Below are 23,224 nucleotides of genomic sequence, written 5' to 3'. Positions count from 1 at the left end.
CTGTTTTGTTGTTCCTGTTCGATCAATGCACAATAGTCTTTGATTTGTAATTTTGAGGTGCTAATAGTGGGATAAGATAAGATAAATTTATTAATGTCCAACAAGAGACCACAAAAAGGATCTAAGAGACTGAAAGCTTAGGAAAAGTTTTAAGTTAAAAGCTTTTAATGTTTTTAACAATTGGAAATCATTTGGGATCTGTTAAGTTTCTCTAGTGGATCCTACAAAAATGCAACTCTACCTCAGGCAATGATATTCTCTAAGTAGAAAATTCATGCCTTATGTAAGAATTTGCCATCCTCGTTGATCACTATATAATTAAGCATGTCATGGAAATTACTCTTATCTATTTCCTGATCAGAAACTAATGCAAGTCATTACTGATGATATCATTAATATTAGTTCAAGAAAGGATGCAACTCAAATCAGTTTTATGAGTGTCGTAAGATGCCGAATGGTTGCTATCTATTGCCTTAGATGTGTCAATCAAGCAAAATATCTTCTTTCTACAGATATCTGAGAGATTTTACCCCAAGTTTAGAATTGGTTTTGGAGAAGTTAGATCCAAAGAGGGCAATTGGAAGTTTAGTTCCATTAAAGCCTTATTTGACCATACCTATTGCTAAGAATGCACTAATGGTCATATTGCTCATTGGCAATATCAAGGGTCATAACAATATAAATAAGCTCATTAGAAGTTTCGTTCAGACCATACTAATTGAAACTTTCTTTGCAACACTTGACAACAACCCCAAAGATGTAAACCTAGGCTATCGCATGGATAAATTGCAACATGTTCACTTTGGAGGCTGGCAGCATCAGAGGATGGAGGAATTTCCATTATCTCATGTCAGCTTCTTGTTTTGAGATGGTGTTCTGCATGAGAAGCATTTTTGGCAATTTTCTTTCATGCTTTTCATTTTGTTTTCTTTGTTGATGATGACAAGTCTGAAGAGTGCATATATTGTGAAGCTTATGTTTTGGAGATAGGTTCGGAATTTGGTGTTGAGCTCAATATGGATCGTTGTCCAGCAAGCTTTAGAGTATAAGATCAAGAATAATACCCTATCAGTCATTAGACAATGCTAGAGATTTGTCATATCTCTTAGGTGTCATTGTTTAATAATTCAAGAATATGATTTGAGTGTTCAGGCTTGAGAGATTAAGAACACAGCTAGACGCTACACCTTTTTGAGGGTCAAGGCACAGCTTGATGGAGCAACAATTGGTTCAAAATTTGATTCTTCAAGATAAGATTTTCTCAAAATATGTATTCACGTAATGTAGTCAGCAAGTTTATTTAGTCAAGTGATGTAGTCAATCTGTTATGCTATGTAAGTCTTAATGGGACAGTTCCTAGGGCAAGGTAAATATGATGTTTTTAGGATCATTGTAATAGTAATGTCAGTGATATAGTACATTGTCTTTGTAATTGCTGTTATGATGACTGTAATTGTAGACAGTTACACAACTACCTATTTTCTTATAGGTATCATGTACTGCCCTGTTTGATCAATCGATGTATTCACGTAATGTAGTCAGCAAGTTTATTTAGTCAAGTGATGTAGTCAATCTGTTATGCTATGTAAGTCTTAATGGGGCAGTTCCTAGGGTAAGGTAAATATGATGTTTTTAGGATCATTGTAATAGTAATGTCAGTGGTATAGTACATTGTCTTTGTAATTACTGTTATGATGACTGTAATTGTAGACAGTTACACAACTACCTATTTTCTTATAGGTATCATGTACTGCCCTGTTTGATAGGTATCATGTACTGCCCTGTTTGATCAATCGATGTATAAACTATAATCTAAGCATTCACCTTTGTGTTCACACTCACCTCATCATGGATTTCTGTCTTAATTAATTACTTAGTTCTTTTCCTTTATGCAAATTGCTGCACTGATGAGGAGATTGGTTCCCTACGTTTCTATAATAGCAGATTATTATTGGTTTTTCATGTTGCCCTTGGGTGATCACACCCTTTCTTAAATATGCACTCTTAGTCTTCAGTCAAAGGGAGTCTGCCCTGTATAAAATTAGATTTAATTTGTTTTAAATATCAAAAAGTTGCCTAACCTAGATAAAATCGGTTGGTCTGCATGCAATTTTTTAAGACTTCATATATAAAATGCCATTGTGGTGGGGTCATGACACAGGTCCTGCTGATTTAGGGCAAGAACTTTTTTTTTATTATAAAGCCTCCTAGTGAGAAGTAAAAGTTAAAAAGCTTTTTGAGAATATTCTGTTGTATTTTGAGTTCTAGATTCTCGAGTTCTTGCCAAGTTTTCATGATTTTGATACCAGGCAAATGAATTTCATTTACACTTTTACCAGGATTCAGTGCTATGTAAGTGGAATACTTTTATGGCTAACATAACAAATATCCAAATGCCCAATGAGAATAAAAGATTATTACATACAACAGTTTTTCAATATAGTACCAATTCTATCCAGTTCAATTTTCTGTGAAAATGGTTGACCATGTGTGATTTACACAGGATTTAAAGAAAGCAAATGCAGAAGGAAATTTATTTACATACTCAATTTTACTACCAATTTTATTGAAGCTCACTCCCGCTTTGCAAACTGATATTGCCTTATACATGCAATCTTCAGTAATCTGAAATACATAGGAAACATAATCAAAGAAAGGAAAACAAGCAGAACAATGAAGCTTACTGTAGCCACGGATGACAAAGATAACCTATGAGCAACTGAAAGTATTAATAGTCTTATTGAACCCGATGAAATTTTGTGCAATGAAACTACTGTTCGGGGAAAACTTTCTTATACCCTCATTTTGAACCAATAATTTAACTTTGCACGGCTTACATGTTATTCATAACTTCTCACTTCATAAAGTCAACACCATAACATCACTAGCCAGTAAAATTTTCTAGTCACTGGCAAGAAAGTGGACAGAGAATCAATATTTTAATTTTACATAGCTTATATGTTATTCATAGTTTTCTACTTCATAATGTAGCTTATATGTCATTCACAGTTTTTCATGTCATAATGTGAACACCAAAACATCACTAGCTGGTAAATTTTTCTAGTCACTGAATAGAAAACTAAAAAGGCAATGAATCCTTGTTGGCTCCAGGATTACTTGTCATTTTCTGACTACACATAGTTCATCCATATAGATTTGCTTGTTGAATACTAAAATAAAAATAAACATAGGAGAGAAGGGTCACGTACCACAAACCATCCCAATAAGATGATAACTTATGTCTCTAGATAGCAACCTTCAATGATTAGCAACATTTAGTCATTTATGATATGAACTCAAAATGATTAATAACACTTGGCATTAAAGGAATAATTAGTAGGAAACTCCATTATAAGAATGAGGAGCATATTCCCATCCTCATACACAATTTTTGGGCACTATATATAGGATATAGTCATACACTTATTCATTTCTTCATGTAGCCTAAATTGAATAACATTATCATCCTCTTGACCCCGACATCCCCAAAAAAATTGATATAAAGCCATCACTGAGAGGCCAGATAGGAGAGATCCAAGTGTCCTGAAAATATAGTCAATTTATATCCTCCAAAATTGCTTTATCAATCAGAAACAAATCATGTAGAAAAAGCCAAAAAAAGAATAGGGTGTTTATGGTCAAGGAGGCAAAGCTGATCTAGTTTGTAAATAAACACACAGCCTTTTCAGCACACACCAGCCTTAAACAAGACATTATCCTTTGACTATTGTTCTGCAATGGGATATAGAAGCAGTATTACTGCCTCTCTCTTCCATCTTGCCAACTCCTTAACTCTTGCACCTTCTTCCATCAAGGAAATCTTATTATTCTCGGAGGAAGGAAGGTGAGTAATCGAGGGTCTTCAGACGCAACCAGACCCAAAGTTGAGACCAGAGCGGTGGTCAAACCAGAGCCACCGGATTGGAGAAAATCAAGGGCATACCTTACAATCGAGCAAAAGGATCTTGCAAAAGAAAGGGGGAAAATGAGCACGAGTGAATCGGAGAAGAGGTATCTACAATAGTGTGAGGAAGGAAGGTGAGTAATCGAGGGTCTTCAGACGCAACCAGAACCAGACGAAACGATATCCAGGATACTGGATTTATATGCGAAGAATCTGAACGCCGTCAACACCAGACAACACCAAGCGTAGAACAAAAGACCCAGGTCCGCGAAATCAAGGAAATCTTATTATTCTCGGAGGAAGGAAGGTGAGTAATCGAGGGTCTTCAGACGCAACCAGACCCAAAGTTGAGATACAGTCATATCCGCGCCAGAAGAAACTTGAAACGCATATCATCTTCTTCGGAGCAACATCATATCCACGTCCTCAGAGTATAGGAGGCCCTACCAGGAAAGAGCGTGGAAAGCACAGGCCACTGTTTATCTCGTTTTAGCGTACCAGACAATTTTTAAACTCAAATTTATATTCCATACTGGATACAATGGAGGTGGATATGCCGCCTATAATAGCTTGCACCGCCATGAAAGATTAACTTGGTCCCACTTCGCAGCCAGATATGGTAATGATTGCAGGGTCTCGGCATTGCAGATTTTGCTTTCTCCATTATTACGGCCCTCATTCCATTCGCAGCTTGAACAGTTATTTTCAGTAGTATATATATTTTGGTTTTACTCTGTCGAGGCTTTTGCCGTAAAGGCTATGGTTGCAGCTGTCGGAGGGGAGTACAATAGTGTGTACCAAGTTTTGTTGAGGGTTTGACCGAAAGATCTCATAATAGTGGGACCAGGGCAGCAGACACAAGGAAATAACAAGAAACAGCGTGGGCGCTTCTGTAAGAAACAGTGGGACCAGGGCAGCAGACACAATACCAGACAGGGTTCAGATCCTAGGTAGGCCCGTTTCCAAGGGTAAAACGAAGACTGGGGCCCAGCCCACAGCAAGATAGTGGCAGGCCTTAAGCCAGGGGTTTCAAGGTGCACTTTTTGGTTTTGTTTTATATATTTGCTCTTGTTAGCTTTTGTTTCGCCCTTCTTTCTTTTGATCAATGGAAAAACAAATTGAGGATACACAAATGAGAAAACAAACGGTGGATATGCAAACCATGGAAAAACAAACCATCTCATTGGTAAAAAACGGTCAAGAAATTATGGTACACTTTGAAACTAACCATTTAGGGCAAGTCAAAATGGCATCACTTGGCAAGACAGGAAAATATATCTGGGTCAATGTTAAACAGTTCAAGGGCATTTTAAAACGTAGACTTGCTCGTATGAAAGGGTCACAGGACAAGCAAAAACACGGGCAGAGATTGCATAAACAAGTCAAAATGTGCCCTCCTCCACACTTAAGTGGTGACAGTCATCTGTATGGTAGTAATAACTTCGATGAGTCTGTCAGTTACAGCCCTACCTCCACACCTCTCGCTTGGTGCCCAGATCTTTATGTGCAAGAACTTTTGAGGGCCAAGAGGAGGTTGGAGCTCCTAGAGGCTAAGGAGCAAGAAAGTTACCGCAATATACAGGTGCTAATTGCAACAAATAAAACTCTTGCAGATGATAACAACACTTTAAAAGCTCAAATCTCAACGTTGCAAGAAACACTTTTAGCCGGGAAGCTTGAATGGCAGAATATGAAGGATGAATGGAAAAACCTGAATGTGACATTGGAAACAAACAAGGTCACAGCAAATACCGAGTCATCTCATAATAAGGAGAAAACGATTCTTCACACTAGTTTGCCAGAAAAGGCAGATGGTGAAGAGAAGAGAAGGAGTTTTGCAGAAGTTACCAAAACTTGGGACAAAAACAGCCAACACCCTGATATGGCAAGAGAAGAGGCAAAGATTCGTGTGAACACGCAAGACAAAGAGGTCAAGGAAAGGCAGCTTAGGGCATCCAATATAATTATCAAGGGGATAAAAGACTATGGGGAAGGCGAACATACCCTTGACCTAACGAGGGATTTCCTACAAGATGTGCTGTTGTGGCAAGGACAAATCTGCCAAGCTTGGAGGGTTGGCAAACCACACGCTGAGAGAAATAGGCCAATCAACGTAGTCATGCTCAGCATTAGCGACAAACAAAATCTACTTAACAAAAAACAGCTTTTGTGGGGTTCTCGCTTCGTTTTAGAGGAGGATTTAACTATGAGACAGCAAGTAGAAAGAAGGATGGAAATGGAAAAAATCAGAACAGCTAGAAATGAAGGCAAAAGAGCTTGGATGTTCAAGGGAAAAGCAGTTATTGCTCATTTTGGCCACCGCTACAATGAAGGGCAGCAAGAAGGCAACAAAGGTGCAACAACAAACACCTTAACAGGCAGCGATACAACAAGATCCATAATCACACCTAGCGATAATAACTCAACTTTGAGTCTTTCGCATCAAAATAAATAGCAATCAAGCTTAACCCAGGCGTCCTTAAGTTTAGTTTGTTGGAATTGCAGAGGTTATCCGTGGAGACGTGGGCCTGGGTTAGGGCCTATTGCGGAAGGCAAAGACATTATTTGTCTCATAGAGACACATGAGCATGAGGGATGTAAGACCCCATTGTTTGAAGGCTACTGGAAGATGGCAGTGTGGAATGAGGCAGCGGGAAATGGTAAAGGTTATGGAGGTATAATGGTTCTAGTAAAAGAAAAAGAAGGTCGTGTCATTCAGCTGGAAAAGACTGATTCTAATAAACAATTTATATGGCTCAAAATCGTGGAAAATAACACTCTTCTCAGGATTGCAGCTTGTTACTTTGCTCCACAAGTATCTAAAATTTATAAAAAGTGTGGTTTAGATCACAATGACCCTTATGCTACGTTAAAGAAAGATGTTGCTGTTTTTTCACAACGTGGGGATGTCCTTCTCGTTGGAGATTTCAATGCTAGGACAGCAAATTGGCAAGCAAGTATTTTCAGCTCCGAAGTAAATGATAACCCTATTTGGCTCACAGAAGAGAGAAATCATCCATGGGATAGAATATCCGAAGATGCTAAAGGCTGCAATCATTTTGGGGAAGAATTGATCACTTTGTGTGGCACATTTGATCTAATAATCTATAATGGTTTGGCTAGATGGGCTAAGTCGGGCAATTTCACTTGCAACACATACAACGGGGCAAGTGTGGTAGACTATGTAATTTGTTCGCAGCATTTGTATAATAATATTGAAGAAGTTGAAATTGGAGAGCACATTTGGGATCTCAAATCAGATCATAGACCACTGTACGTAAATTTGTATTGGGCAAAGGATAGACGGATTGGGGCAAAAATCCAAGGCCCTCAACACCCACCTTCTCAGGGCAGAATTTTGTTAACTTCAGAAAATAATAACACTTTCAGGGCTGCTCTTGAGGAACTTTGTATGGGACACCCTATGTATAAGCATGGTGTTAATAGTCATGATTTATCAAATCTGATTCACAAGGCTCTTTCAAAATGCAAGAGAGCAAAAAATAGAAAATCTGAAACTAATTGTTTTCCAGCCAATGCATGGTTTGATAAGGAATGCAAGAGGGCTAGGAGAAATCTAAGGGAGTCAAATAAAACTAACCTTGACATTAAGACCTACAAACAGATCCTAAAGAAGAAAAAAATCGATTTTATGTCCACAAGGAGAGAGGAGCTAATTTTCTTGGGCAGAAATAACCCCAAACGTTTTTGGAAAGAACTCCAACCAAGGAGGAAGCAAACTGAAAATAATATTACTGCCACCCAATGGTTTGATTATGCTAAGAAACTTTATGAACAAGAGGGTGGAGTGGGACAGCCACCTTTGGTCAATGATACCACAAATATTTTTACTGTGCAAGAGATAGAGACAGGGATTAAGAAGTTGGGTGGAGGCAAAGCAAAAGACCTTGTTGCGCTTCAAGCTGAATATTTGAAGTGGGGTATGAAAACTCTTGCACCGCACATCACTGAAATCTTCAACAAAATCTACCAGGAAGGGTTTTCGAAAGATTGGACAATCAGCCTTGCAATACCACTTTTTAAGAGTGGTGATGTTAACAATCCCTCCAACTACAGGACTATAATGATCAATCCCCTCTTTGCTAAACTTTTTGGCAGTATGATAGAAACTAGGATCAGCAAATGGGCAGAAGAAAATCATAAACGTGCTAAAGGGCAAGCTGGTTTTAGGCCAAAGCACTCGACAGTGGATCACTGTGTCACTCTGAGACACATTATTGAAAAAGAGTGGGAGAAAAAAGAAGAGGTTTTTTGTTGCTTTGTTGACTTCAAAAAGGCTTTTGATACCGTTCCGAGAGACAAGCTTTGGTTGAGGATGGAAGAATTGGGGATTCCTAGGCATCTCAGAGCTGCTGCTCATAGAATGTACGAAGAGGTGAAAGTCAAAATCAGAACTTCAGATGGCATTTCAGAATGTTTTAGGAGCGATATCGGGGTCAAACAGGGCTGCCCTTTATCCCCTACTTTATTTGGTTTATATATTGACAAACTGGAAGAGTGGTTAAACACGCAAGAGCGTGAAGGCATTCAGCTAAGAGAATTTGTTATAAAGCTACTCCTAGGAGAATTTGTTATAAAGCTACTCCTATATGCGGACGACCTCATTTTAATTGCCAAATCTGCTTGTGGTTTGCAAGACCATCTATCTTCTCTTGAGCGCTTTTGTAGAATGGTGGGGATGCAAGTCAATATCAGCAAAACCAAGGTTATGATTTTCTCTAATAATAAAAAACAACATCAACATGAATTTTATTACAATGGAAGTGTTCTCGAAGAAGTTGCGGAATATAAATACCTTGGCATCGATTTCAACAAAAAACTAAGCTGGTCTAGCTACAGGTATAAAAGGACATTAGGTGGATGGAAGGCTTTCTACGCTCTTCAGAATAGGTGCCGTGAAGCGGAGTTGTGGGATTGGAAAACTATTCAAACCTTGTTTGGTCTTCTTGTGCTGCCAGTTGTTCTTTATGGGTGTGAATTATGGGCCAGCAGCACTACTATAGCACAATGGAAACAAATCGAAGGAATCCAAAAGCGCTTGATTACAAGCAAGTTTAAAATTAAAAGCACTGTTCCATATGACATCATGCTAAGTGAAATGGGGGCTGCGCCTATTGAGGCACTTGCTATGGTTCGCCTTTTAAGCTATCTAAAAAGAACCGAAAAAATGGAAGAGGATAGATGGCCAAAAGTTGTCTTTAGTGACACACTATGTAAGCGAAAAAGGACATGGATGCAACAAAACATCAAGTGGATGAGTAAATGGAATATTCATTTCAATATGTGCCCCACAAGTAATAAAGAAATAAAGGTCTTTGTTATGGAGAAATTCTACAAGAGAAATTGGGGAAGCGAGATTGGGAGGAAGAAACTATATTATATAAATGAGTTCAACCCCACTTGTGATCAACTCGAAAAAGTGTACATAGGAGCCAACATTCCTTGGAGAGCTAAAATTCTTATTGCTCAGCTGAGAACCAACTCTCACCAACTTCGTTGTGAGACCGGGCGTTGGAAGAGGCCAAAGGAGGCTTGGGAAGAGAGAATTTGCAGATTTTGCAATTCTGGGAAAGTGGAAACTGAACAACACTTTATTCTAGAATGTGAGGCCTACAAGGATAGCAGGGATAAGTTTGCGGATACTATATGTGACAGTTCTTGGCATAACCTGTTCAACAAAGAGTACATTGAGCAATTGGGGGGGCTCATCATTAGTCTACACAAGAGGCGAACAGCGCTACTTAAGTCTGCTTGAGTTGTCTTGCTGTCCCATAGGCTATTTTTGGCCTCGTGGACGTTAAAATTTTATCTATCTATCTATCTTCCAATAGAAAGATACAGGCACCACATTTGAATATTCTTACAAAGAAAAACTTATAAGTATGGTAAGTATGGTTCACCTTCTAACAGATGTCCTGTTAGAAATGAAATGTAATGAGCCAAACAGTCAAAAAACATGACTAGATCCACCCTTTCGTTTTGTCTAGGAGATGATTACTCTTGCGCTGAGTAACATGCTGGAACATCCTTTCAAACCAACATGTGGATACAAGTTTTATTTAATAACAAAAAAAGAATCACCTTCCAGTAGCATACCAAGGAATCAAGAAACAATCTTCAATCATCCTGGAAGGCCATTTTGTAGAGAATATAGAATGTAATTAGCAACAGAGGAGTCAGTTGTAACATTTTCTGTAAATAAGGGATGACAATGTGATTGTTCCAAAGTTACAATGTATCTCTTTATATCTGACATAAAACATTTGAAAAGGATTACTGATCATTGGTACAGTTTATCGCAAAGAAAGGTTTTCTGAATGTAAATACCTGTGTCTCAAGAGTAAATGTCTATTTTCTAAAATTAAATAACAAGTTTTAGTAGTCGTCTTCTTTGTAGAAAAAAGTTCAGATTCTATTTCATGCAAACTATAATAGTTTTGATTCACAAGAAAGTAAAGGATTTTGGATCCAGGTTGCTATCTAGTTTTTCTTTTTTGGTGAATAGTGTGTTCATATGATAGTCATTTACAGGCCATTTATTTTAAGTCCACTTTTTGAAGGAGGCAACAAGCATTGAATGAGTATAAATTCCTCAAGCACTATTATCAGCATCACCAAGGAAGTCAAATTAGCAAGAGACACTGCACAGGTGCTTGGATGTCATCACTGATGGTAACTAAAATCATTCCATACATCTGCATAACAGTTTTTCGTCACACCAGAAGTCATTTTGGAGATTTGGTTGAGTCGAGTGAAGAACAAAGTATATGACAGTTTTCACCTTGGATACGGATGCATCTGTCTGCAGGCTGGAGGCGGAGACGGAGGCTAGTGGAAGCAGAATCCAGCACAGATACATCTGGATGCTGGCTGGAAGCCACTCCCAACAAGCCGGAAGCCGCTTTCAAAATACAACTACTAGAGATTGGTTGCTATTGCCTCATGAAATTCAAACAGGTGCAAATATTGCATTCCAATTTATAACAAAAACATAAAGACTTGTCACATTGTATGGGAGATGAATGTGATGATATCAGGAAGAATGTCCTCCAGCGGTGATAACACAGAGAAATGATATTGAAACTAATAAATAAAATATGGTTGAATGATGACACATGTGCAAAACTATAACAACAAACTATTCATAATCAATAGCATCTTCCAGATTTTTCAGATATATATGACAGCATCAGTTTGGATTGGTTGTGAAGTTTGATTATTTTAATCAATAAAATAAAAGAAGTTTATCAGATTGCCAAACTAATGAAAGTTTGTTATCACATAAAACATCTGCTTAAGGTGTCGATTTGTTAATTCATAATTTTCATCTTATTTGGTGCTTATAAGACTTATATTGAATTCCCTAATACAACCAGTTACAGCAGTTTACAGTTTTAGAGTTGGAGTACGTTGCAACCAAATTTTGATTGAATCAATTTATTACCTTATATATATTCCCATTCATCCGAAAGCAGATATTGCAAGTGACTTGGAATAAAGGATGTTTTGAATAAGGTGGTATGAATATATTTTGATTGCAGTGATATTTGGGAAGAAATATATACTGCTGTTAGCCTTGGAATTCTTTTGAATTGAATATTCCTGTATTGGTGAAGTTACAAGCCATTGAATGTTTTAATTTTGTATATTTCTTTCATTTCTTTGCATATACATAGTATAACTATAACTGTATGTGTGTGTGTGTGTGTGTGTGTGTGTGTACATGTATCCACATTCCCCCCAAAAAAATCATGCATCTGCCTGCTGCTTCCCACGTCCACTTCCGGATCTGCATCTGAATCGGTAACTAATGTTTTCAGTAATAGTTCCGGTATGCACAATCAGTATTATGAGTCACAAACCTAAGGGAAGACTCATGAATGTCAAATCTATCATATCCCTGACTTGCAAGGTCCAATGCCATTGATTATAAAAGTTAGAAAGATGTGTATCAGTTTTTGGGTTAATGACGAAGAACAGCAGCATAATAAAGTAGATCCTTATTTTGATCTATCAGGTTGACTTTAATGATTGATTTTTGTGTTTGAAGATGATTAGCCGACATGTGGGATAGCGTATGCTTAATTGTTTTGATCCACATTGAGGTTTACATGCAGATCTAGCCGACTGATCATACAAATTTTATAATTATTTCTCAAAGTGTTCTTGAGGCCAATCTATAAGCAATATAATCTTATCTAGCAGATATATAAGTCCGATATACAATCATATGTGGTGCAAATTGTGTATAGGGTGTGGTAAAATAATGCTTTGAGGTCTGAATCAGAGCAAATCAAAGCTATAGAATGAAATGTATGAAATTAGGACAATGTACTTAATTGGAACTCAATTTTAGCACTTTTAGATGTGCATCAATTCAATCATATCTATGATATTATTGTTATTCTTAGCTACCGGGTGTGCTGGGTTAGGAGCTGGAGGCAGATGTGAATGCATCCAAAAGCTAATGCGGGAGAGGATGCACATCAAAGCCCATGTGAATAGATTTTTTGTGAGCTCCGAATCAAAGTAAGAGTTCGGTGAATTCGATGCATGAAATTCAAAACCTAGTGAATATTTAGAAATCATATAAAATTCGTTTCAGTTCACCCAAAAATGCGTATGGAGTAAAGAGAATAGGGCTTTTTCAATTAAAAAATACATTTCATAAAAGAAAGCTTCCTTGTATTAGGACTCGATGGCTTAGTCACTTCTGCTGCAATGAAACGTTGAAGGAAAATATTAATATTACCACAAATATTCAGCTGGCCAATCCAAAACTTTTTCAGTGGGATATAATGTCGAAGGTGGACACAAATATCATCGCAAATATTCAGTTGGTCATAAGAAATCTTTCCATCAACTGGTGATTGTGCAATTTGAACTACTATTAATTTATTAGAATTAATTATTAACTTAAGGTTTCATTTGTTGTTATTGTTTGTTCTTAAATGCCCGAAGCCTAGAATTATAATTATTGTTTATTGAGATTAATTATTATTATTATGTGTTAAGCTCAAGTAGATTCGAAGCCAAGACCTCCCATATGAGAAACCCACAAGTTACCATTTTGTTATAGGCTCTTGCCTAACCTAGACATATTAAGTATCAATAATAATTAGTTATTAATACATTAATTTAAATATATTTTATTATTATTTATTATTTGAATAAATTGCTATATATGACTATTATCAAACAATTACATGTTTATTTTTTATTGGTACAAGAAAGTAATAGTAAAACTAATAATAAATTGTAATTAGTTGTTTATTCATTTACTATTGTTTAATATTTAAATAATTAATTGTAAATATATTTAATTGAATATATTTAGCATGTATGATATTTAAAATTAAGAATTAAAAAAATTTATATTCTAAAATTCTCAAATTTATATATGATGAATTTTTTTCTCTTGTTGAACTTCATCCAAACTTTATTGCTGCTGAACTTGAACACTGTGACTTAGGTTTTGAGCATCCCTAGTTACTCGTCTCTTTTCTTTAAGAGGCAATGAGAAGAAATCTATTGTGGCGGGTTAAAGGAAATATAGAAGATGATTTGGAAAGAAATGATTGATGGGGTGGAAGAAACCCCACTCTTTATGCAACTTTTCCACATCCTCCGTGGAGCTCTTTTCCAAGTCTATAATGGGAATTTTGACATTATCGTCAAGAAATGTGAAGAAATACTCAGGATAATGCTCTTCGCCCTAGATAAAACTCTCCTTGAACATGTATTGATTTTGTGTGCTCATGATATCAATTATAGACCTTCCATTTCATGGCATAGCCAAATTGGTAGCTTGACAATCTATTAAAATTAAAATTAAAATATTGCTAAATTGTTAATTTATGATATGTTATATATTCTACATTTTTTGGTACATTTTTAAATTATATATATATATATATGTATGCACCCAAACCTGCCACTTCCCTTCCACCCAAAAAAAAAAATCATGCATTTGTTTACCAGGTTCTTGCACCCATTTCTGCATCCCCACTCAAATCAGTAACTTAGTAATTGTCATATAGGCAGTAAGCCTCTTTTGTATTTGAGTAGTGAGCTATGGGCAATGTGAAAAAATGCACGTACTTTCCATTTTGTAAACCTCTATCAAGGTATAATACTTCTAAAGAGTATTATTCATTTGTGAGTTCATCCTGTAGACACTCAAAAACAATTCATGACTACTCTTTCATCACCTTTACATGTTAACTCTTTCAATTTTCTCAATTCGATAACTTTGATCTTTTGGCCAACTTAATCATTGTTCTGACCTATTTCACAATATTCTCTAAACATCTTTTCACATGTTTTTCATCATTTTCAACCCATTTCAATCAAATGTAGATCATTTCAAAACTAATCTAAACCTTTCAAAATCAATTTAAAACCATTTCAATCTCATTGAAATCAATTGCAATCAACCCTAAACCAACCCAAAACAACTTTAATTGATCCAAAACATATCAAAACCGAATCTCAAGCACTTTTAACCAATTGTGGGCATTGTCGAGTCCCTTACTCTAGTCAAACCTTATCAAAACTGTCGTCGGTAGAAATTGTGTATTGGTCGACGGGTCCCTTCGGAAAGGAAATTGTGTATCAGCCGATGGGTCCCTTCGGAAAGGAAATTGTGCATCGGCCGACGGGTTCCTTCGGGAAAAGTCTTGTTATGTAGCCGACGGGTAAATATTTGTAGCAAGCATAATGTATTTGGCCGACGGACTCCTTCGAGAAAGTTCTTCGGAAAGTATTTATAACCCCTTCGAGAAGCATTGTAGGGATCATATCTTACCATAAAAGCATAAAGTATTGTTGGTATATGCGAATAATAATAAGAGTTCTACTGTTTGTTGTTCGGTGTTCGTGTCTATTTCCTATGTGCGTTGCTTAATTAATCCATATGATAAACATTTGGTGCCATTGCCCGATGGATTTGGCACGCAAGCAGGCGGATATGAATTAAATGCCGAATCAGTTGAACAAAGATAAGAGTAAGCTAAAGGAAAAAGATGACATATGCGTTGCGCAGGAAAATTTAATTTTGGCTCAGCAGATAGAGCGTTGAAGGAGGTTTCAGAAGATTTCCGATGGAAACAAGAGCGCGGAAGGATTATTGAAGGAGACTCGACAACGGCTTGATTTGCTGGAAGAAGCGAGGGAGGAGTTTCTGAACTTGCATACGCCACAGGAAGAGAATCCTAACGGAAGGAGATCAACTCGCACGGCTTGGAGTGTCGAAGGAGCACGAGCATGGAGTGACCTCTTCGTCCGAGATATACTTCCGAAACGGACAGCTTCGGTTGACGAACCCTCTTCTTCACCAAATAGCATGGAAGTCCAAAACAGCACGGAAGCAAAAAAAGGGCGGGTGTTGAAAACAGCACGGAAGCAGAAAACAGCGCGGGTGTGCAGAATAGCGCAGGTGTCTAGAACAGCGCAAGTGTGCAGAACAGCGCGGGTGTCCAGAACAGCGCAGGTGTGCAGAACAGCGCGGGTGTCCAGAAGGACGCAGGTACACAACAAAACCCTCGACATACAGTGATAATGGCAAGTCCGAAGGAAAAATTGCCTAAATTTGATGGTGATGAAGCAGCTGATCCCATTCGACATTGTAAAACATGTGAAACGATCTGGAGGGCAAATGGCATAACAGATACAAACGAATGGATCCGACAATTTCCTGCTACCCTACGGGGTGTTGCGATTGATTGGTTTACTGATGCTGATCCACAAAAATTAAATAGTTGGGATAATATTAAGGAGTTCATCGCGGAATTTCAACTTTTGCGTGATGATAATGAAATTGTAGCCGAGATATTCAATACCAAGCAAAAGAAGAATGAAACAGTACGGGTCTTCGCCAGGAGATTGAAGGACTTAATCAGTAAAATGGAGAATAAGTTGGCAGATGGACTCCAGAAAAGATGGTTCATTGAAGGCCTTCACCCGAAGCTACGGAAAAAGATGATGATCGTGCCACCATCAACATACGATGAAGCGTACAATCGGCCAATGAACCTCGAAAGTGACCAGAAGACAAAGAAGAAGAAGAACAACAACTCGTCCAATTCAGATGACGATGCCTCCTCAGGAGAGGATAGCAGCGATGACGAGGGAAGCAACAGGAAGGTCCGTGCCCTCCATAAGGATATGATGCGAATGATGAAGGAATTCAAAAACATGAACAAGGAGACTAAGGGCAATGACCTATGGTGCACGGAGTGTAAGAAAGAAGGCCATACGAAGGGATCCTGCCCAAAAGATCAATTTTGTGAAATCTGCCAGATCTTGGGACACTCGGTAAAGGAATGCCCTTTCAATTTAAAAACAAAGACACCGCAGCAAGTGTTCCTGTCACAGGAGGCATCCCCGTTAGGAGGGAACGAGAACACGAGTACGGAAGGAGCCACATCGGGAGGATATAGAAACAATCAGCGCAGTCAAAACAACAACAATAATGGTGGGAGGAGTCGAATCCAGTACGATGCCAATGGTTGGCCGATAGTTCAATGTTGTGCATGCAATCTGTGGGGTCACTCCGCCCGAGAGTGTACAACAGCGAACACACTGAAGTTGTTATGCAGATGGTGTGGACCTAGTGATCATGAAGATGCTAGGTGTCCGAAGTCGGGAGTAAACTTGATCACCGTCGGGATGGACAAAGAAGAGGTTCTAGCCATCACTCGGAAGCAAGCGAAAGTGTACCTTGACCCAGCGGAAGAAAAGAAGAGACTGGAGGAAGCACGGGCAAAGATCCAGAGAGCAACACAGATAGAAATGGCACACCTGAAGGACACGCCGAGTACCTCCGTACAGAACTGCGCAGAATAGAACATTGTACGACAAATATTGCAAGCCAAGATACCCGTCAGGATAAGTGATCTGTTGCTCACTATGCCTCAGCTCCGATCGGCACTCGCAAACATCATTCCTGCTGCTAAACTACCAGGAGAACATGGAAGGGAGCAAGAAAGTGGAGCAAGTACAGCGGACAAAAAGGAGGAGAGTGGCGCAAGTGCAGAAGATCCGATGCTGTTAGCTCTTTCATTTGGACGCTATCCGGCGGTTGTTGAAATGGGCATTCTCGGGACTGTATTGACGGAAACGATTGTGGATGGAGGGTCCGGTGTCAATGTGTTGCTTGAAGACACCTGGAAAAGGTTGGGACAGCCGACATTATGGCCGCCTACATTCCAACTGCTAACGACCGATCAACATGGAATCAAGCCATTGAGTCCTGACAGCACAACCAGTAATGATTGGAACACATCCATTCTTGTTGGATTTCATCATGATCCCACTGAAGCGGAGAGGATATGATGCCATTCTGGGCCGAGGGTGGCTGATACAAGCCAAGGCGAAGCACGATTGGAAGAAAAATACTTTATCACTCGAAAGCAAAGGCCGCGAGTATGTCATCGATCTACACACTCAGATGGTTGGAGAAGAAGCTCTATCGTCGGATTCTGAAGGAGAAGACGATAAGAAGAGGCAGAGTATGGAACTCGATCAGGAGGGAGTCCTACGATTGGAAGGAGATGACGATTTGGATTCAGTAAATGGTCTTTACCACTGGCAGATAGAGGATTATGAGCTCTTTCCGAATTGTAATATGCTAAGGATCGACGAAGGTAAGAAAGAAGAAGGATATGAATATCCGAAGGAACATAGAGAAGCCGAAGAAGGAAACGCAGGCATGACTGAAACTGAAGGACAGAACATACAGTATGAACCCAAAAGAAGGAAAGATTCTACTGTACGACTGCGCAAGAAGAAAGTATTACGTCGAACCACAAATATAACAGAAAGGTACTGGCAGCAAGGAAGGCACACGATACGGTTTGCACAGGAAACAAAGCGGAAGGGTCTAATAAAAGTTGCAGCAGTACGGAGTGGACATGTTATTGGCGGCCAGAAGGGGCAACTGATGGAGTCCATGCTACGGAGCTTCGGGAACAAACTGGGCAGTATGGAGATGACACAAAACAGGCGTAGCAGGTTTCAACTCGGACAGTGGGTGTTGAAGTATGACGATCAGAATGAGATCAAACCAGGCAAGTTCAAAATTAAATGGGTCGAGCCATACCAGATGCGGGAAGTAAGCAATAACGGAGCAATAAAACAGTGGATGCTAGACGGAAAGGAAGTATTCGATGTAGTGAAGAGGTCGAAGTTGAATGTCTGCCATGAAAGAAGTAACGCACCCCCGTGTACGAATAATTGAGAGAAGACTGTAAGTACTGTATATATGTAAATATTGTACATAATTGTTCCAGAAGTGAGATTTTCCACAAAAAAAGAGAGAGAGAAGGTACCGTACGGATTTCATTGCTACCGTACAGATTTCATTGTCAAGTATAGATTTCGTTGCCACCATATGGATTTTATTGCTGCCGTACTGATTTCATTGTCAAGTACGGATTTCGTTGCCACTGTACGGATTTCATTGCTAACGTACGGATTTCATTGTCAAGTACGGATTTCGTTGCCACCGTACGGATTTTATTGCTACAGTATAGATTTCATTGTCAAGTACGGATTTCGTTGCCACCGTACGGATTTCATTGCTGCTGTACGGATTTCATTGTCAAGTACGGATTTCGTTGCCACCGTACGGATTTCATTGCTGCCGTACGGATTTCATTGCTAAAGTACGAATTTCATTGCCAGAAGTATGGATTTCACAGTAAAAGGCACTGTACCGTATTTAGTATATGAAGGAAGGAGCACCATCGTACGGATTTCACAGTAAAGGAGGAATAACGTACGGTTTTCAATGTCTGCAGGATGGTGTACGGCTTTCCAGATAAATTAATGTGTAGTACGGTTTGCAAATGTGAAGTACAAGTTTGAAGACAAGACCACCGTACAAATTTTCTGAAATAGCCAATGTACGGATTTTCAATATAAAATGGTGTACGGGTTTTGCATAAATGATAAATATGGCGTACGACTTCTATCTATTATTGCATTCAGACTTTGGAGGACGTTACAAGATATTGCATAAGGAGTCGATATGGTGGCAGGATGTATGGTGTAGCTGTACATTGGTAGCACAGAAGGGTGATAGGAGGTTTTCTTAAAAAAAAAAAAAAAAATGTCAACAAATCAAGAGTGCTCAGAATGAGTATCAGATGATGCCATAGGGAAGGGGAAGCATCAGCGATTGCCAGAAAGAGTGTAGAATCGGCAGAAAATGACAGAAATGGTGTGTTTCGTGCAGTTTTGTGTGGGTTTCGGAGTGCTAATTTGGTCTTGGCGGTGAGGGTCGTTGCGGATATCAATCGTGGGAGTCTGACCAGTTGAGAAGACTTGGAGCTGCTACAGGCATGGAGTGTTTGTGTATCAGAGGCATTGAGAGTAGGTGTTGGCCGTGAGGCTGTCTTGGTGGATGCGTAGAGAGCTCGGGAGGAGCTGATCATCCAGTTGGAGGCAGTACAGCGACACTTGGTTCAGTGTACTCAGAATTGGAAGGCAGAAAGTGACACAGGTGGCTATTAGGGTCAGATGTCAGATTGGCTAAGGTGACAGTGTTGAAGACCAGTTAGTCAGTCAAGATATTTTGGTTGTTGATTTGTCTTAGAGATTTTGTAATAGTCGTTAGGAGACGACTTTTCTTTTTGGGGGGGATGATGTCGTCAGTAGAAATTGTGTATCGGCCGACGAGTCCCTTCGAAAAGGAAATTGTGTATCAGCTGATGCATTCCTTCGGAAAGGAAATTGTGCATCAGTCGACAGGTTCCTTCGGGAAAAGTCTTGTTAAGCCGACGGGTAAATATTTGTAGCAAGCATAATGTATCTGGCCGACGAACTCCTTCGGGAAAGTTCTTCGGAAAGTATTTATAACCCCTTCGGGAAGCATTGTAGGGATCATATCTTACCATAAAAGCATAATGTATTGTTGGTATATGCGAATAATAATAAGAGTTCTGTTGTTTGCTGTTCGGTGTTCGTGTCTATTTCCTGTGTGCATTGCTTGATTAATCCATACGATAAACAAAAATCTGATCAAACCGCCTTAATCAATCATCATCAAATCACCCTTTAGGCATTGTCGAGTCCCTTAGTACCTTAACAACCATCATCAATTCAACCTATCATCATCATCTGATCCATGGCATTTTCGAGACCCTCAATGTCATGACATCCTCTCTCATCATCACGTGTCATCAATTTGATCATTGACATTCTCAAGTCCTTAAGTGTTTGATCATGTCCTCATCAATCTGATTTAATAGCATTGACAAAGTCCATTGATGTTATTCTAACCAATCTCATCAATCAATTTTGATCAATCCTATGGCATTACAAAGTCCGTTAATGTCATATGCCATCAATCCTTATCATGTATCCTTGATAATTCATCAACTTGCATCAGTCAACCTGGCATCCTTGATTCCATCAATTTGATCGTGACTTTCATCCCATTCAATACCATCACATTTGATCTGCATTCTTATCACAATATTTTAATAGGGTTATTCCCTACATTTATTTCATCATTTGACCAATCAATTTACTAATTTTCTCTATAGGAATAAATAACCCATGAGCTATTTCTATGTCCTTATCATTTAATTCATTTCATCTTACCAATTCTTCCTCTTTACTAATTCCTCCCAATTAATTAATTATTAACTAATTGTTCCATTTTCATGAAATTTGGGAATTTCCTAATTTCCTAAATTCTAATTTCCACTTTTTAGGGAATTATGAGTTTTTGAATTTTAAAATTCAACTCTTACATTTTCCCCTGTAATTGTAGTTCTACTTCCTATTTTCTAGCTTCCACTCTGTCACCTTCCATTTCCTTACACTTTCCCTTAATCCTTTCTAACACCTTTCTATGCTCATTTTCTTACACATTGTCATAATGTGTCATTTTATGACACATTGTCATAATGTGTCATTTTATGACACATTTTCCATTTTTAATCTCTTAATGATGGCAAATTTCCATGTTTCACAACCTAACTATGACAATTTTCCGATTGCATGTTTTCCTTTCAATTTGCATTTTCGCTCCCAAACTCTATAAATTGAGCCTCTTTGTACTTGTTTTGCTAACCATAAGTCCAAATATTCTCATTCTCATTATCATTGTTTTTGCTTTCAAATTCATAGGTATACTTTGTCAATTTGAAGCTACATGAACATTAAGATCATGGCGAAAGGAGAAAATAGGAGCTACAGTTGAAGGGGATTTTCTAGTGTTTTAAATCTCTTTTACTTCAAGTTGCTTTTACTTTTAGACTAGGATTGTTTGCATAAGTTATAGAGTTTTGTGGTTGCTCTTATCATACATTCTCACCCTTTTCTAGTCTTACATTTGGTGAGCCTGACATGAACATGCATTTCTAATACACTTTGTTCTCTTGTCTTGTGGGTACAACGAGGAAGATCTATGCACTTTGGAGTCTAACCTTTTCTACTTGCATGATTTCTTGCTTTTAGCATTAAAATGAACAACAAATCTTGCATAGGTTAATTAGGAGGTAATGAACAAAAAATCTCATCTAGCCTAATTAGGAGGATCAATGAACAACAAATTTTCATATGCTTTCAAGTTTTCCTTTCTTAATGGGTAAATGGACAACAAATCTCATATAGTTTAATTGCGAGGATCAAAGAACCAAACAATTCTCACTTGGATTTAATTAGGAAGGAAAAGAACAACAAATTTTCATATGTTATCAAATTTCCTTTATGTTGTCTTGCATTTTGTCACCACAAAATGCAAGTAACAGTACGAAACTTTTTCAAACAAGTTTCGCATCTCTCTAAGCTGACTTTGTTATTCAATTGCTTAATACTGATTGATCAATCAACTACAACTTGCCTATCAAATTCTTTTACTGAAGGCTTTCGTCAAGTCTTTCGTTTCTCTGTTTGTCGAGCCTTTACTTGATTTTTTAGGCCTTCATCATCTTTTTCTTTGTTTTTAGTGTGTTTTTGTTGGTTTTTAGTCCTTTGGTCTTGCTCAAGTCATGGCTTAAAGGTTTCCCCTTCGATTTGATCTAACCTAGAGTTTAATCGGAGTTGTTAGTCAAAAGATATGGCCGTTTTAGTGCCCAAAAAGTGGACATTTTTGATGCAACACGACGAATTAAAAATATCATATTATATTTCTAATTTGACATTCACTTTTAAAAAAATATACCTTAAATTCATTTTATGTTATGTTTTTAAGTTACTTTATCGATTAAATTTTCACTTAAAGTAACTATAGTGCTATACTTTAAAGTTGAGTTTATTTTTTGGTTTTTCACGTATGTAACCATATTGACTATATAGTTTCAATTTAATTTTTAGCATTTAAATCAAATGCTCTAGTAAATATTACTTATTAAATGATATTTACATGTTATATTGCTAATATGATATGCAAATATAATTTATGTCACATTTAAGTAATATTTTATTGAAATTAAATTGACATGTGCTAATTAAATCACTTAAAGTCATCAAAAGTGGACCTTTTTCATGTCTTTACATGTAAAATCCATCAAAAGTAGACTTTCATGTCATTGCATGTAAATTTCAACTTAGAAGTATAAAGTCATCAAAGGTGGACCTTTTTGATGCCATTGCATATAAGCTCACTTGAAATGTGCAATGACATAAAAAAGATGAGCTTTATAACTTAAATATGTCATTGCACCAAAAAATTGAGTTTTCACTTAGAACATGCATCCACATCAAAAAGGTGAGTTTTACACTAAAAGTGAGTTTTTAATATATGCTTTCACCTTGAAAAGGTGTGTTTTGCATCTTGGCATGTTTTTAAATTATGCAATGATCATAAAAAGGTGTGTTTTGCATAAAATCTCATGTTCTTGCCCTTCCAAAACCTGTTTTGGAGAAAACACATGCAAAGAACTCTCAAGAACTCATTGTTGAAGATTTTGATTGATTTCCATCATGGTTTTTCTTGAAATCTTCTCCACTAGGGTCATTTTTGCCAATCCATGGGTTTTCAAATAATGAAAATGGATTTTTCTTGCTAAAAAATGTTATTTTTAACTCCATTCAAGGGCACATTTTTGAGAAAATCATCAACAAATCCATCATTTTGGATCAAGTTTTGGCAAGAGGAGGAATCAATTTGGCATTTTTGGTCGTTCTCATTGTATTGTGGCTTACATTTTGGCTTTTGGAAGTGAAAACGATTTAGTTTCATGCCTTGAAGAATCACATTTTTTTACAAAAATGTCCCATGTGCATACCAAAGTTAAAAACGTTTGGATTTTAAGCTATTTTAAGGCACATTTTTGGCATTGGCCA

General features: G+C 37.8%; 1 protein-coding gene across 1 annotated transcript in view; it reads right to left on the bottom strand.

The window, feature by feature from the left end:
• The window catches only part of MAP1C (methionine aminopeptidase 1B), a 266,196-nt gene that overhangs the window by 59,528 nt on the left and 183,444 nt on the right, over positions 1–23,224 (bottom strand). Inside the window, exon 7 of the mRNA XM_089788662.1 lies at positions 2,546–2,625. Within this exon, the coding sequence (XP_089644788.1) occupies positions 2,546–2,625 (80 nt within the window). The remainder of the gene's footprint in view (positions 1–2,545; positions 2,626–23,224) is intronic.

This window comes from Cupressus sempervirens, chromosome 1 (assembly GCF_028749045.1).
Source record: "Cupressus sempervirens isolate cs-2001-9-10 chromosome 1, ASM2874904v1, whole genome shotgun sequence".
Classification (NCBI taxonomy): Eukaryota; Viridiplantae; Streptophyta; class Pinopsida; order Cupressales; family Cupressaceae; genus Cupressus; species Cupressus sempervirens.
The sequence above is the reverse complement of the archived record's forward strand: the minus strand, read 5'-3'. Positions and strand labels throughout refer to the sequence as shown.